The following is an 18290-nucleotide window of genomic DNA, read 5'->3' as shown; positions in this document are numbered from 1 at the left end:
AGAACTCCTTTGATCTAGAAAAAATGATCGATTTTTGAGAGAATGATTTTGGTGAAAACCGCAACCTCATAAATTCTATTGTTTTCAAGCTATTAGGGAAAATTATAAAATGGCTTAAAATGAAAAGTTCTTATAACGTCTTCATTATTGGTCCTATTAATATGAAACAAAAACATCCTACAGCCACCTTTTTCAGTAGAATCTATGGTGTAATCATTTATTTTTTATACCCATCATTTTGAAGTTACATACATGTAGGATCCAGTTACTTATTGTTCCCTGTAAATAATTGCGGATGCTTGGAGACCTATTAGTTTCTTTTAGTGTCGAGGGCATGACAGTTTCAATTGATTTACAGGGAACGAATTGTTATTGTACATAATGTAAAAAGGATGTATTATTCTTCGAGGTGTCGAAGATATGTCAAGAGTTGTAAATCTTGAAGAGATTTATTGGGGGGTTGATAAGGTTCGAAGACAACACGATCGTACCAGATGTGTTACATCTGTTTATCAGGTTCTAGTCCTTCTAGAATATTCGATTTCCAGGAATCCGCGAAGATCTTTGTGGGCGGTACGGCAAAGCTCTTATTGGACTAAGGGATGGTACTTTCCCCTAAGGGTGTGGCCAAGACGAAAAGAAGGGAGGTCGATATTCGAGACAGGGTAGTTCCAATCGGCAGAGACACCGTTCAAATTAAGCCGAAGACGGGTACAGTTTAACTTAAGTCGAAGACGAGTCAAGTTCGGGCGGTCAACTTAAGACGTAAGACGAAAAGACGTTTCGCGGACTAGATTAAGACGAGTCGCGAACAAGTTAAAGACGAGACGACCGAAAACTTGAAGTACGACGAAGACGTGATAATCCAAGACGTTTCGAGTAATCAACAAACGAGTTAAAGACGAAATTCAGTACCGTAGTGAGAAACTTGTAATTAAGACGTAATTAAGATCTTCTCAATACTGAGTTTGTACTGTATAATTGTGGCTTTATAAATAGATGTAAATAATTCGAAAGAGTTTAATTATTACAAATCCAACTAAGTCACGGAGAAAAAGACGAAAGGCCAGGTAATCGAATCATACCTCTAGAGTCTAGACTCTAGACGATCGATTAACCAAGCCTACATACATACATAATACAAACTTATGTTTTTCTGAATGTAAACCATAACAATTTCTATAACATTCAAGATCGCTTTTTTTCCTTGTTCAAAAAAATATTACATGATATATAAATTTCTTATCAAACTATGAAAACTATCAAAAACTGCAGTTTCACACGGTATATCAACCCAGTGTCCATTCATAATAAGCTGTGAACTTCAGATGATATATTATTCGTTGGCAACCAAGGTCTTCGGATTAAACTTCGTTAGATTGTTTCTTTGGTCAGTTTTGAAAATCAACATTTAACAATTTGAAAATATTGAAATGTTGAAAAAAACCTAACGTTGTTAAATCCGGAGACCTTGGTGACCACGGAATATATTCATCTTCTGAAGTTCACAGACATCTGCCAAAGTTGAACTACTTTCTCCTCAGTGTTTTTGAAATTATATCATGAAATTATTGATTCTTCAATAACAAATTCATCTAATTTTTTTTTCACTCAAAAAAATTAACTGATAAAAACTTTCCACATTGATGAATTCTTTAAAATGAATAATAGTGAAAACCTCGTATAAATCGATGGTCTCTACTTTCTAGGGTAAAATAAAGCATATTAAATTTTTAACTGAAACGGTATAGACCCGTCTTAAAGCTTTGTGCAAAATTTTATGTTGATAGCGATAAAAATTATCTAATAATTCTGATCCAACCGAGTTAAGATTTTACAAGTAGATATAAAATAACAATCTTAAGCTTAACGCAAAATTGACCGTGTCATCAGAATTCTAAAAATAGAAAATTCAAGAATAATGTCTAGAGAAAAAAAACACGATATAACAAGTTTTTTAATCAAATCTAATGCGAATAAATTTCATAGTTTCCGAGAGAATTTCTCGACGCCACACGAACGGATTTCTCCATTGGATTTTTGGGTTCTACACATTCCAAAACTTAAATATGAAATATTCGGTGTGGTTTAAAATTTGTATTGTGTTGAATAAGTTTATTGAAAATAATAAACCCAAAGGAGCTGTCGCCTAAAAGTTCTCGAAAAAATTGGTATTCCGCCAAATATTATCTACATATTTACTGCTGATCCTATATTTTTCATAAGCCGCATACCTCTATGTTAATATCGTTGAACTCTTTCATCTTTCCATTCCCGTTTTAGAAGCGTTTTCCGCTTCATTGTACTTGAGTTCTGCGTGACTCATTATAGATTCATTGTTTAAGATTTTTCGTTGATAAGGTCATTCCATACTACTTATTTGATGGCATTTGACATGTGTTGAATATAAAATTGAAACGAAAGTTATCGTTCTTGTCATTCATATCGCTGAAATTTCGTAGGAGTCGATCAAAAAGTTGTCATTTTAACTGGGTCGAAATGGAAATTTCAAGTCTTCTGAGTAGAATGTGAATATTGATTCAAAATTGAACTGGACGAACTTGTCGATGGGTATAATATGAAAAAAATTATAAAATCACTGATTTGAAGTCACATGAACTTTTGAAGTTTATTCAAATTCCTGTTCGTATAATTTTTACACAAAATTTCGCATGAACCTAACTGAACAATTACTCATAAAAACATAATCACTTAATCAAAACAATTACATATCACTTTTGGTAGTAATTTATGGAAATATCATATGAAAATGATAGTTGCATGTTTTCAAAGTTCGATTTTTCCTCTTTCTATGTATGTCTCTCTAATTACGGCGCCAATCATTGAAGAATGCATTCAAATTTCTCTATTTTGGATGGATTTATCTTCTTGCCATGAAGTTGACACTCTTTCCAACATTCTTGATCTTCGACCCTACCTGAAAATAATCGGAAAATTGAAAAACAAAATCAGTAATGAATATTACTTGATTTTGGGGCTTCTCATTCATTCATTCAGATAATATTTTCGACCTTATTCGTGTCAACAGAGTCACATTCAAGATTAAAACGTGTACTTCAATGCTCCTCTAGTTTTTCAGTACTTCTATGGAAAAATTCGTCTTTACTTTCGAAATAGGCTTCATTAGAGCCAAATTGCTCTTCCTGGGGCACTTTTTTGCAGTCTTCAAAAAGCTAGTAAACACTCGGGGCCAGATGTGGAGAATAATTCCTTCAGTTGGATTGTGGTTCTTATCGATCTATGACAAGGAGCATTCTTGATAAAAGAGTTTTTTTTTGCATTTGATAAATAATTGAAATATTTCGTTTGTTTGTTGTTTCCTAACAAGTGTTGCTCATCCCAACACTTTTTCACCTTTTATGATGAAGGTCTAAAGCCCAACACACGTGACTAAAGTTAGCTCTTCTTCTTGAGGGATATGTCCTTAAATAAACCCTTGATATTAAAATCAAGGGCCTCCAAGGTTTTGAGATCTGGATCCCTGGAAATTGAGCCTTCTATCTTACAAACCGAAACACTAGCTGTCTATACTTGCGCCCAAGGGTGCCTCAAAAAAGAAAAACCTCAAAGTGGCGCGTATTTATATAACTACAGAAGCCAGGCCACGCTGAGGTCGCTGGAATCATATAGCCAGGTATCTGTACTGACATGGTTGTGCAGTAATACCATAAAGCAACCGGCCAGAGGGAATAAAGTAACTCTATTATGGGTACTGGGGCCATGTGGTCTTGAAGGAAACGACAAAGCTGATGAACTTGCAAAAAGGGCATCAAGGTTCACACCTGTTGATACTGCGCCCTTCTATATGGGCCTCGAAAAGACCAATATTAGACAGCAGTCCATCAATGGGAGTGTGACAATAGAAAAACCCTCTGGAGAAAGACTCCGGGTCTTGCTCAGGCAAGGAAATTTGTTGTGCTTTCACCGACATATACCTGGAAGCTCCTGAAGCTGCCACAAGCTGAGCTCCGGGTAATGGTGGTACTGCACACAGGACACTTGTCATAAATACCTTTTGTACTGCATGGGTAAGTCAGAAGATGAGATCTGCAGGCTCTGTAGAAATGAGGTAGAAGCAGCCGAGCACATAATGTGCAACTGTCAGGGGCTGACTGGCCTAAGAACCACTCACATGGGAAAGTCAGTTCTGGATACTCACGAAGTAATAGCCAAGGCTCCTAAGAATGTTGTCCGTATCGACGGACTCCCTGGGTTTATATGAATAGGCAGGGTTGAGAACAAAATATCAAATTGAATGTAGTTCCCGGAAGGTCAACAGAGTCGCAACGACCCTGATTCAGTGAATAATTATAATAATAAGGTCTTCGGATTTAACACCGTTAGATTTTTTCCTTTGCTCACATTCAAAGAACAACATTTATCAATTTGAAAATGTTGAAAAACATAAGAGTGTTAACTCCGCCGTCCGGAGAACTTGGTGGCCACCGAATATTTTGATTATCTGAAGTTCACAGATAATCATAGATAGACACTTGATTTCCTGTGAAACTGAATCTTTAGATAAAACAAAAGGATTTTATTCATTAAAGAAATTTTATGTTTCACATTTAAAAAACACAAGTTTGTATTATAACTTGAGAGCAATTTATTAACTATTGTTTTCTACTGAAAAAGGTGGCTGTAGAATGTTTTTGTTTCATGTTTATAGCACCAGTAATAAAGAAGTTATGAGAACGTCATTATTCTCTCAAAAATCGAACCTGAAAACGTGCCATTTATTTTCTTCTAGCTCAAAGGGATTCTAAAATCCCCTCACTAGACAACGAATTTGGAACACACGATACATTTTAATTGATTTTGACCTCAAATTCAGATTTATCTTCACTTATTAATTCACGTTTTTTGAAGTACTTGATAATTTTCACTACCAAACAAAAGCAAAAAGAGTACCATCTTTGTAAACGACCATTTCTATTTCTTTTGCGGTATATCGTTCGGCGCTCTACTCATTCCATTATGTGACTTAACAACGCTAAAAGTAGAATCGTATGAAAAACCGGAATAAACAAACCCATATGTAATGTCATATCATTTTGCATCAATTTTAAATAGAACTGACACTGCGTAGCCTTGGACGCGACACGCAAGCTTGCTGCGCTCAATCCTCTTTTGATTAAATTTCATTTCAAGTGTTGCTTTTTCATTTTCTGCATAAAGCGTTATTATACGACGAATTTTTACATCGGGTAGAAGGCTGGTTCTGTTTCATGAATAACTGTATGTATAAGCTTTCAGCGCGAATGTAGGACATTTTGGATAGTCTGAATCAGCAATGCAACATGTCTGTTCCTTTGTGAGATATAGGATGTTTGATGGTACCTCTAGTAAAATACACTGTACGTTATTTTTTTCAAACAAATTTACAAGTTTACAACGAGTATACAGGGTGTTCCGAATTAAGTCGGCACCATTGCTAACTTCGTTATTATTGATGCTATGATGTCGGTTAAATGGGCGAACAGGTAGCATTTTTAGTGGTCTTCTCGATGCCGAAAACAAAACAAAAATTGACAGTCGCGTTGTCTTAATATTTCATAAAATTATATTTTTTCAATAGAACACCCTATATTTTCTCATGCATTTCGATTCGTAATAACATTCTCAACAACAAAGCTCATATCACCTTTCTTCCTAAAGTGGAAAATGAGCGACTTATTTTTAAATATTTATTTCTTTCACTGATACAAAAAATGTATTTGTTTTGGCGAATAAACCTCATGATTGCCCAAACAACCATTTTTTGTATCTATAAGAATGAAAATATTTTGTTACTGATAGCAAAATAAGACAGTAAAAAGCAAAAAGGACGCTGAGATGTGAACTCGTGAAACCCGTGATCATCATGTAGCACCACTCAATCGACACCACTAAGCTATTTGATATTAATAGACAAAACGATAATTTCCATCTTAAAGCCATTTCGCTAGCCGCATTCATTTTGTGAATTAATAGTGTCAATAGAAGGGCTCAAATATGTGTTCAACAAGAAGGCGGTGTTTTTGAGCATTTACTCGATATTTTATACCGCTTTATCAAATGAGTTTGTTATAAATGTTTCCTATTAATACAACTGTCTTATTTTCACATTTACGAAAAAAGTCAAATGAACTTTGTTGTTGAGAATGTTATTACGAATCGAAATGCATGAAAAATTATAGGGTGTTCCATTGAAAAAATATCATTTTATGAAATATTATGACAACGCGACTGTCAATTTTTTGTTTGTTTTCGGCATCTAGAAGACCACTCAAAATGCTACTAGTTTGCCCATTTAACCGACAACGTATCATCAATAATAACAGAGTTGGCAATGGTGCCGACTTAATTTGAAACACCCTGTATATTCAGAGAAATCATTGGATGTTTATTTCATTGTGAAAAGGAAGGTATGCCTGAAGATGGAAAATGGTATCAGCCAAATGTCCGCCACGGCTACGGTTGCAGCACCTTATCCTTTTCATTTAATTTCCATGACCATGCACGCACTTTTGCGGTTGCATATCCTCAATAACTTCTGCAATTCCATCTTTAAGGTATAAAATCGATTGTAGAGCATTGGGATATACCTTTCTTTTACGTGGTCCCCAAAGAAAAAATCTTAAGGCAATTTTTCAAGGCCAGGAAACTTTTAGTGGAAAATTACGATTGTTTCGTTGCTAGTGTGCCTTCTTGTTGAAAACAAACATCGTCTACATCAAAATCTCTCAATTCTGGACATAAAAAGGCATTAATCAGCTGGGTAGCCCAATCCATTCACCGTATAAGTTGCACAAGCCTCATTTTCAAATATATAAGTCCAGTCACACCACCAACCCAAAAACCACCCAAACAGTCACATATTGAGAGGTTTCGATTCTGCACATCACTTACTTGTCCCAAAAGCTCAAATCATTCCACCAGTTTTATTTTTGCCGGCCAAGAAGGTGCTTCACGTAGACCCAAAAGTGCTTTTTTGCAACCTCTTCTGCAAATTTTCACAATTTTTCTGGTGAATTTTAACAATTTCAACGCGTTGTTGAAGCGTGTTCCCTGTTTTAGTAATGGCTATTCAAAATGAAAACACTTCATTTCCTCACTTCATATCCGCATTTTTTAAAATTTCAAATATACTACATGTCCAGTTATGCTTGAAAGACTAGTTAAGGTTTTTCGGACATTTTAGTTCGATATTTTGAAGAATAACCTACGAAATAAATTTAAGTATTTCTTATTGTAATTTAGAGTCTGTGTAGTGAACAATTTGAAAATCATACAAACCTTGATTCAGAAAATAGTTCGAAGGATAATTTTAATAAATGGGCTTATGGTAATTTAAAAATGATATAGAATCTGTGACTGAATCACTCAAAATATTCAATGTTCCAAAGAATTACTATAGTCTAATTTCATAGTCTGTTGAATTTCTGGGTTCCGACGTTTCGGTCTAGTTACCATACAATCTTTAAATCATTCCTCGAAAAGGTTTGATTTCGCCAGATTCGTGTAATATGACTAGACACAACACACAACATGTTTCCGTGCATATAGGTAATTAAAAAATTAACGCCTAGGCATACGACCTGAATGACATCACTACTTGGAATCAAGATGCATAGAAAACCTTGTGTTGTGTCTCTACTTATACCTGCAAAACTTTCAGACAAAACGGGAGATTTTTCACATTTATACCCACTTGATTTCGAGGGATCGCGTATGTTTCAGATGGCGCATACATCGTTTATATTTGATATTTCTCTCGATTCTGGGCACTTGTGAACTTTGAATATAGAACAATAATATTTTATTTTCTATGTCATTATTATCCATTCATTTCATTAAAAATTCGATAGGAACTGAATTGTAATTTATTGTGAAAGTTTGTAAAGTTTAAAATCAATATTTCATTTTTAAACGGCACCAGGCTTTGGATCGAGGTATTCGAGGTTGGGTTCGTTTCAGGTATAATTAAATTTTAGTCAAAATAAATAGAGCTTTTCAACATATTGAACATTATCTTGATTTCTAAATGATCAATGTATATATTTCAATGATAGTTTTTTAAACAGTGAGGCTGCAATCAAAGTATTGAGCTCACATATAATCAATTCTAAGGTGATATTAGAGTACCGAAGAAAACTCAAATAAATAGGCAAGAATACCAAGGTATGTTAAGTCTGAGTTCCCGGTCACTCGGGAACTAAAGGAAATGAAGAGACCAACACAATTGCCAGAAAAGGACCACAAACTCCTTTCATTGGCTCAGAACCTTGCTGGGGTACAGTTGAATATACCAAGAAGAGTTTCAGGAGCAGGAAAAACCCGAAAGACAATCTGGATTGGATCATTCCAAAAATTTTGTTCGAAACTTGTATACTGCGAGATCTGAGAAGTATCTGGATCTTGGCAAGAACATGCTACACCTCCACACTGGTTTCCTTCCAGGGCATTGCCGTCTCAGGAAGCAACTCATGAGAATGATTCTAGCAGAACAAGAGGGGTGCAGACTCTTTGAAAAGGAGGAAAAAACACCTGGTGACGGAATGCCCTGCCATCGTTAGCCAACGCAAGAAATGCTTTGGAAAAAGGACTTGTAGAGGTGAACAAGCATTCTCCTAGGGACCATCCCAGATAGTTGAGTTCATTAACTCCCATTAACTGTAACTGGAGGGCGAGCTGTGACTTCGACGACTTATGGCGAGAACATCTCTTCTGAGGAAGATGGGGGTGTTCATTCATAAATTTGTTAAATGTTTTTTTCCGATATCGTCATAGTTCACTTGACAGATATGAAAAAAATAGTTTTTAGCGAACCTCCGTTTACAGAGTGAAATAGTCACCTTCAATACAATTCTAGGATTATGGATGAAATAATTGAAAGTAAGATGGCGAATGTTCAACAAACTCTAATTGTGTTTCTCTTTCATACCTCAATGCTCCTTGGCTGTCTCATTCACAACGTTTCTACTCTCCTCCTTGCAGTGGCTGTTTCATAACGCGTTGTCTTCCGCTTGGTTCCCCAATTATGCCTACACTAGCAAATTAATTGTTTTCAATACAACGGTAACGAACTAGCTATTGAATTCCAAGACAATGGCCCCCAATAGGAAACTAGCAACCTTATAATCTTATCCTCCCACCTGATCGAATGACACTCACGATGTAATGACAAAAAGCAAAGAAACCACCGTTATTTGGAGTTCATTCTCCGTGGCCAATCATCTTACACAATAATTAATACCCTAAACGTATTTGGGTTATTTTTTAGATCACACAAAATTAGGGTTAACAATTATCGAAAATTCCTACAGAAAAAAAAAATTAAATTTAACTGAACCAGGACATCAAACCAATCGCAATTTACAAATTCAAATCAATCTAAGATGGTCCTCAAATCCCAAAATAAATCAGAACATCATCGAACGTTTCTCCAAAAGTTTGCCGTTACATTTGAGAAAATCCTTCATCCAGACTAACATATTATTTTATCAAACATCGTTTAGTTTATCTGACAAATCAAAATAATTGGCAGAGAGTTTACGAATAGATCAAATTAATATGAAATTAACCTCCTCACCAGATGTCACTGACAATGTAAACAATGATTAGTAAACAAGACACTGAACGGAAAATGAACACCTCATTAGAAAGATAACCAGACCTGTGAACTATTCCATAACACATCGTGGAGATAAAATATTGTATTGATTTGTCTTGGATTCACACTGCCCAACTCGCAACAACTATGACATTGAAGTACCTAACACTAGTTAGGTACTTCAACCCAATTCTTCCAACCCAACTTACATTTAACCCAATATTGTTATGTGTATCGTGACATTTGTATTGAATTCGAGCAATGAGAAAGGAGTAATTACCTCGGTAAACAAAAATCATTTCCAGGTTTTAACAGTTAATTGAAAACAACAATATTATTTTTTGAATTAGAGCTTCACCATGAATTGAATGAGATCTTTTCCTATATAATTCAATAATTTACTACTTATCTTAACTAGATAAATGGACAGTACTCGAGAGTACTGTGGATTTTACTTGATGTTATTGGTTTTAAACTATGATGAACAACCTTCATAAGCTCTACGGTAAAGCCTGTTAAACACACTTGAAGATCTTGATGGAAAAGGCAATTGAAAAGATTATGAATACAATAAATCAAATTCATTCGACAAGAAACGACAGTTTTGCTGTTGAAGTCATATCGTTTAGTGCTGAGCATTGATTCAACATTAAAGAGACAAAGATTGAGTCTCTGGTCAAGTGACCATAAAGGTTAGGATAAAAATTTTTCAACTACAACCAATGATAGGATAGAATAGTATTGAATGGTTCAAGAAGTAAAACCTATTAAAACTATGTTTTGTGTCAGCTGATGCAAATATCATGCACATCTGCATTATGTACGTACAGTTTGAACAACTCTTTGAACGCACGTTAGAGTCCCAAGCCGACTCGAAGATCCATAGACGTACAATTTCATCCGATACGATACTAGAGTATACATTTTCACGATTTGTTTTCATTCCAGGTTCCCTCAGAAATGGGTAATAAGCCATCGGTATCAGAAGGGGAGGATGAAGATGAACTGCGACCTCCTTTATCTATAAAGAGTGCCAAATCCCTTGGATCCGAACTAGCAAACGGTGCCAACACTGGCGACGATGTTGATGAAGATCTTGAACTCCCTCCACCGATGAAACCCATCCAGGAACCAATCTTGGTCACGTCACCACCTCCTGGAGTGCCAGATATTGAAGAGAATCCATGTAAAAGAGTAAGTTTCAACAATATTGATCATATTTCCATTCCTTCTATGAAATATCACTGCAAGACAATAAATATTCACATTTTAACAGCAACAAAAAGTCACATGACATCTCTAACTCATTACTCATCTCCCTATTTTTGAAAATGATTATCGTCAACTTAGATATACTTATAATCGCTTTATAATCGTTTCTTTTTGTTTAATGGCAGATAAAAAAAATTTTTCAATTTAAAATAGGTATAATAGCAACACTGTATTTATTTTTTTATTATTTGTGTTCAATATGTTGTGACATTTAATGACATCTGATCATGGAAAGACACACGGTTCAAAAAAGTTCGGAAATTGTTGTTGTTTTATATCAGTGCTAAGTTGTGAATACTGAGAGATATTTAAGAATATTTAAAGGATGACCGCTTTAATCGCTTCACTATTTCTTGTATTGTGGATAAATTTGAAAGAGAATTTTCTTCACATGATACGAGAATATCATTTTCATGCACTGAACTGTATTTTGTACCACTTTCAAATTTGTCTACAATACGATTAACTGAAACAATTTTACAATTTCTAAACATTGTTGAAGCGTGTATCTTTCCATAATTAAATGGCATTACCTACACAAATGACGTAAGAAATTAAATAAAAAACAGTGTTGCCATATTAACCATTGTAACATTACTACTGGTATACCTTTCAGTTGGAGGAATCTAAAAATGGATAATCAGATAAATTTTTTGGATAATTATTAAGAAAAATCCTGTCAGTAGAGAAGTTCGGTAACTTCAAAATCGAGATTATCAATAAAAAAAAAAACTATTTTTGAAATCAAATCAGCGGAGATTGAGCAAAACCATATAAAAGCTTGCCCGACACATTTTTTGAAACTTGTGGAGTAAAGTGAACCTACACTGCGCAAAAGAATTAACGCACATTATGGAAATCTCAAATTTATTCTACAACTGAAGGTTTTTTCAATGATAATCATTTTTATCAGAATTATGCATGCATATGTTATCCACTTTCAACGTTTTTCTTCAATACAGATGTTTTTTCCCAGCAGGAATAAAAAAAGATGAGATTATCAGATTTTGAATGTATTGGCTCCATTCTGAAATCTGTTGTTCTCGATCAATTCTAGTGATCAATAGTTTTTCTTTCGTTTGATTTTCTACACTCGATCGTTATGCAACGCGAAACACGCAATTTGACCCAAGAGGAATGTGCCCAAGCGGTAGTTTTGCGAGAAGAAGGGTGGACATAAACAAGAATTGCAGAAAGGTTTGGAGTTTCCCATACAAGTGTGTCCAGAATGTTGCAGCGATTCAGGGAGACAGGTATGAATGTCCGAAGACTAGGACAGGGTAGCCCACGGGTAAAAACTTCCATTCAAGAACGTTACTTGAGAGTTTCTTCGTTGAGAAAACGGTTTGCAACCGCTCGCCTCCTTCAAAATCAGCTTGAGCAAACTCAGACAATAAGAAATCGCCTCAGAGAATATGATTTAAGGCCTCGTGTCGCGGCAAGAAGCCCCCAGCCCATCGAAGGGCGCGTTTGGATTTTGCGAGAGAGCATATCCATTGGGAAGAGGCTGACTGAGAAAGAGTTCTCTTCACAGATGAGTCTAGATTCTGCCTCTACCATTGTGATCGACGTTCCCTTGTATACAGACGTCCACATGAAAGATATGCTCAGTGCACTCTTTCCCAATCAGCCTCTTCCCAATTGATATGCTCTCTCGCAAAATCCAAACGCTCCCTTCGATGGGCTGGGGTAAGAGCTGGGCCTCTTGCCGCGACGCGAGGCCTTAAATCATATTCTCTGAGGCGATTTCTTATTGTCTGAGTGCTAATTTGCACCCCAAGAGTTAGCTCAAGCTGATTTTGAAGTAGGCGAGCGGTTGCAAACCGTTGTCTCAACGAAGAAACTCTCAAGTAACGTTCTTGAATGGCAGTTGTTACCCGTGGGCTACCCTGTCCTGGTCTTCGGACATTCATACCTGTCTCCCTGAATCGCTGCAACATTCTGGACACACTTGTATGGGAAACTCCAAACCTTTCTGCAATTCTTGTTTATGTCCACCCTTCTTCTCGCAAAACTACCGCTTGGGCACATTCCTCTTGGGTCAAATTGCGTGTTTCGCGTTGCATAGCGATCGAGTGTAGAAAATCAAACGAAAGAAAAACTATTGATCACTAGAATTGATCGAGAACAACTGATTTCAGAATGGAACCAATACATTCAAAATCTGATAATCTCATCTTTTTTTATTCCTACTGGGAAAAAACATCTGTAATGAAAAAAACCGTTGAAAGTGGATAACATATGAATGCATAATTCTGATAAAAATTATTATCACCGAGAACACCTTCAGTTGTAGAATAAATTTGAGATTTCCATAATGTGCTTTAATTCTTTTGCGCAGTGTATAAAAGAAAAAAATCCACACGAAAAATTTTCGACCATAAAATTATATTAGGTGGGTTTGAGTTCTTAATAACCACTAACATAAATATCGATAATGGAAAGATTCATCTACCCAAAAATTAAATTAAGCTTGGTACTGCAACCTTTAATTAAATACAAGCTTCAGCGATCAGGTAGGCTATTAACGGTTGGATAAAATTCCCTATACTGGGTCTGTAATATTCTGACAAATTGACCTAATTTCTCGAGAATTTATCGACGGTGGCGTCATCTGCTTCGAGAATCATTTTCGCGAAACTGCTTTTGTCCTACTATATAATTTTATACAATGGTTGCAGATTAAAATTTTTCATCTTCTCCTCGTCTTATAAAGTACAGGAGCTGAATTAACTGAGCCAAGTTATCTGAAAAATGAAGTTGTGAAAATCGATGTTCACACTTCCTCCGACTCTCCATTTTCTATGGAGATCCCAACTGCAAAGTGAGAATGAAGTTAACTGAGTTAATTGCTATTGATTGATTTATTCTCAATTTAGAATTTGCTGGCTGTTTCATTTTACTTATTTCCTAATTGATTCTATATGAAGGAGTTTTTCCGATGTACAGGGTGTACCGTAATAATAGGATAATATTTAAGGGTGAAAAATTCGAACCAAGAATTATTCGATTATTTTTCAAATAATTACTATCTTGCCCTGAAAGAACATTCATATATTGATGTGAGATAATAAAAATGTTATCTTTCGATATGAATAATGTATATTTTGTCAAGGAACGATTATCAAATAAGGTAAATGAGATGCAATTAGTTTATTTCATTTGAAATTGAAAATTAGGTCTTAAAGGCTGTTGATAACACTAATGTAAAAATGACGGCGATTCAAGGCTATATCGTTGTTCTATATAGTGAAATTTAAAGTACATATTTTCATAAATTGATGTGAGTACAAATATATTTAATCCATATGTTATAAAGGGTGTTTTTTCATCTGCATAAGAAATTTCGATGGTTGTTGTCTATGGTTTGACAGTTGAGATTGTCAAACTGCGTTGACATTTCTGTTCAGTACGGTTAGGAAATTCATCATGAAGGGTTTAACGACCGAACAACACTTGCAAATTGTAGAAGTTTACTTTGAAAATAATGAATCTGTCCGCGAGTTCCATAGAGTACTTCGTCCATTTCATGGTCAATACAATCGGTCTTGTAAGGAAGCAATTAGTGCAGTTATTAATCGTTTTTGCACTAATTTCACTCTTCTCGATTCAAAACCATCAACAAGATAACTAAATGTGCGTACTGAAGAGAATATTGCTTCTGTAGCTCGAAGTATTGAAGACGCCGAAATATCGATACGTCGCCGTTCTCGACTGGTTGGCCTTTGACCTTCTACTACTCGGATAATTTTACGTAAGGCTTATGGGCCTATTTTTATAGGCGAAAGTGCAACGTAAACGATGTTCATTTGGCTTTAATTCTTGCACGAGCTCTATTTTTATAGAGCTCGTGCAATTTGAAACTGCCTTAAGATGAGCATTTTTAGAATTGTGTGATATGGTTCTGCAACCGTAGCCGTGGCGGCCATTTGACTGATATCGTTTTCCATCGTTAAGGGCATACCTTCCCCTTTACAATGAAATAAATCCATTCATTTCTCTTGAAATATACTCGTTTTTTTAAGTTACAATGAATCCTCTTATTACAAAAACCTTTATTCTGATTTTTTATTGCCAGATTTTAATTATTTCAGAAGATCACTTTGAGTACAATAAATGTAATTGGATAATAAGTAATATATTGTGTTTCATTCTCCAGTAAGTCCTTGCACTTTATCGACTCCATAATATTATGGTATATTCCACTCCTGTTTAGTATGATCTATTTGAATAATATTTTTCTTTGTATAAAGAAAATTGGATTATTTACACCTTTTATTATTAGAAAACGGTTTAACCGATTTTTATGAGCTTCATTATGTGCCCTCGCCACAAATAGCTGAATATCAACATAAAAGAAACTATTTTGATCAATTAATAATGTAGTTGAAATAATAGCCTGAAATAATTCAATTGTGTCCAAAATCAAAACAGTACGAGAAAAAAGATCAATTGCAATATATTTCTTAAGAATGAAATGAATATGGACCCACCAAAAGAAACTCAGTTACTTCATTCCCTTCGAAATCTATGGTAGCTCGACTTAAAAAAAATGCACTGATTATCAAATGATTTTTCAGCAGAAAATAAAATGAACACTAACGCATATTCATATGATTTTAATATTTGAATCTGTGTGGAGATTGTTCATTGAACTTGTATTATGACATTTAACCTTTCTTGTCTAGGATAAATTTTTCTCATTTCAGCAACGTTTTACACTTATTGTGATCACATATATGTATATTGTACAATATTCGCAAGATAATTTCATCTTCATAATATTTTCATTTCATAACGACTTTTCTCTTCTATCTGCAGGTTTCTAGTCTAACATTAAAATCGCTTGAGGGCGCAACTTCTGCTGATCTAGCTGAAATAGAACAAATTGTGAAGGAACGAATGGTGCGGCTTAAAAAATTTCTTCTACGCACATTTTGAAACTAGCATGACCCCTTCAGATCCAATAAATAAGCATGTTGCTTTCTATATTTTATTTTATTTTTGCACTTTTTTCACTTTACATATCGTTTTATGTATATTTTTATTTTATGTGTTTTGTAGCTTTGTTATTCTGTTCATCTTCTGTTGGTATTTATCACTTTGCATCCACTTCTTGCAATCATCTGAATGCAGCACTGAGTTTTCTTTACCGTGTTAAAAATTTGACGTTTGAAAAAAATTCTGTTAACAGGAAATGATGCATCACCCCGTCAAAATAATATGTGCTTCTGCATCCCTTCAGATTAATAATACACATTATGTTTATCTGATTAAGATATGTACAAAGAATTATGTAGACGTTGGTTGGAGATTTCTCAAAGTGACTTGAGAAATATAAGATTAGAAGTGGTTTATTCATTTCAGTCATTTAAATTAGTGTTCCAGGTTCAGCATTCAAAATATCGAAATGGCTCTTTGATGAAATGATTTATTGATAAATGACTATCGGCATTTTACTACATAGCCTATACTCACGTTTCTGCGATATGTTGATTTGCAGATCTTCAAGCTCTACTTCTGCTTAGAGTTGAACCTTCGAGTGATTTCCTTAGTTAATCAATAAATGAATGAGCAAAGAAAGTTTTTATAATTAACATCTAGATTTCTCAAGTCACATTTTGTAGAATTTGTTCCCCTTTTTCGTTTTGAAATACTCTAATATTCTGATTTTAGGAGCAACATTCGGAGAATGCCCTATTTCGTGATTCCAAATCGAGTGAGGCCTCTGCAGAACACCCGACAAAACAAGAAGAACTGTCAACTGCGCAATACTCATCCAATGAGGCTTCAGCTTTGGCATTCAGTGGAGACGAAAGCGATAATAAGCCTATAGAAGACAATTCGCTGGATAATTGCAAAAAAATCGACAGTTTCTTGAGGAAAAGGGAATTCGTGTTGAAGGAATTAGTCGACACAGAGGAAGCTTATGTTAGAGATTTGTCATTGATAGTAGATGGATATATGAAAACGATGAAGGATTCTGAATGTGAACTACAAATGCCTGAAGATTTGGCAGAGGGAAAGCACAAAATGGTCTTTGGAAATATAGAAGCCATCTATGATTGGCACAAGGAGTAAGTTATTCTCCTCTTCTTCAGTCGACTTTGAAAATCAGTCATAACAGTTTGATAGTTGTCTATATTTGCGACAGTTTTATTTTTTTACCGCTTCTGACAGGTCTCACAGACCCCTAGCCTAGTTAAAATAAGAAACTTCAAACAATCATGATGTACAACTTGATATCAATTTCTGCATTTTCCAAAATGAATTTCGATGAAAGTAAGTTTATAATTTAATTTTTTTTTCAGCGTATTCCTTATAGCAATAAGAAAAGCTATTAAAAATCCGACAGAATTAGCCCAATTATTCAAACGTTACCAAAGGAAGTTACATATGTACGTTGTATATTGCAAAAACAAACCAGTATCAGAATACATTGTATCAGAATACCTTGACACTTACTTCGAAGAACTCAGAGTGAAATTGGGGCAGAAGTTACAACTTTGTGATTTGCTCATCAAACCTGTCCAGAGAATTATGAAATATCAATTGATGCTGAAAGATATACTCAAATATACAGAAAGAGCTGGGTTAGCAGCCGAAACGGAACAATTGAAAATGGCTTATGAAATAATGGTTATTGTCCCAAAAGAAGCTAATGATATGATGGATGTTGGCAGACTGCAGGGTTTTGATGTGAGTATCACTGAAATTGATTGTGTATTCTCTAAGAGGAGGAGATTTTGAGTTATTAGTGCAATTAATGCGCTCGTATGATCTATTAGACGATTAAATATTTAAGAGAGTTTGAAAATTTCGGTATTTATGCTTGCACAGGTTCTTTCATTACTAATTGGAGATATTTCTACACAAAAGCGCAAAACATGCAGATTTAATCATCACGAATATTCAGATAAAACACTCTGTAATTCAGAGAGGAGATCCAGGCTAATTTTTTCATTTTATTTTATTTTGAGCTCTGTAGTTAGAATATTTCTAATTATTAGTAATGAAATACCCTGTATATTTCGATATTCATTATTGGGCAGGTATAGAGGACAAGTGAGCAGGGTAAGGTACCAGCAATGAGGGAATTAGGAATCGGAGAGCTTGGTCCTTTCTGACTACATACCATCGAGCGGGCCTTCCCAGAGAGATGATAAAAAAAATCTAACAAGGAGATAACTTTCACTATAGTTAAATAGAAAAGAAGATTGGGAAAGGGTGTCCACATTCCCAGCTTTCAAAAAGAATACCATCAAAAGGTACAAATAAATGTGATATAGCGATACATTTTCACATTCAGGCTGCAATCAAAACATTGTGAGCTCTCATCACATCGATTCTAAGATGGTATTGGAGTGCTGAAGAAAACTCAATGAAATAAGCAAGAATACTA

General features: G+C 34.9%; 1 protein-coding gene across 7 annotated transcripts in view; it reads left to right on the top strand.

Annotated features, from left to right (window-relative positions):
* The window catches only part of LOC123673750 (triple functional domain protein), a 250022-nt gene that overhangs the window by 211025 nt on the left and 20707 nt on the right, over positions 1-18290 (top strand). For 5 of the 7 annotated variants that reach the window (XM_045608400.1, XM_045608399.1, XM_045608401.1 and 2 more), the window contains exons 22-25: positions 10565-10810; positions 15710-15793; positions 16565-16965; positions 17200-17587. In XM_045608400.1, the coding sequence (XP_045464356.1) occupies positions 10565-10810; positions 15710-15793; positions 16565-16965; positions 17200-17587 (1119 nt within the window). The remainder of the gene's footprint in view (positions 1-10564; positions 10811-15709; positions 15794-16564; positions 16966-17199; positions 17588-18290) is intronic. The other 2 variants (XM_045608402.1, XM_045608403.1) reach the window with 1 other exon arrangement.

The sequence above is a fragment of the Harmonia axyridis genome, chromosome 2, assembly GCF_914767665.1.
Source record: "Harmonia axyridis chromosome 2, icHarAxyr1.1, whole genome shotgun sequence".
NCBI classification, from domain to species: domain Eukaryota; kingdom Metazoa; phylum Arthropoda; class Insecta; order Coleoptera; family Coccinellidae; genus Harmonia; species Harmonia axyridis.
The sequence above is the reverse complement of the archived record's forward strand: the minus strand, read 5'-3'. Positions and strand labels throughout refer to the sequence as shown.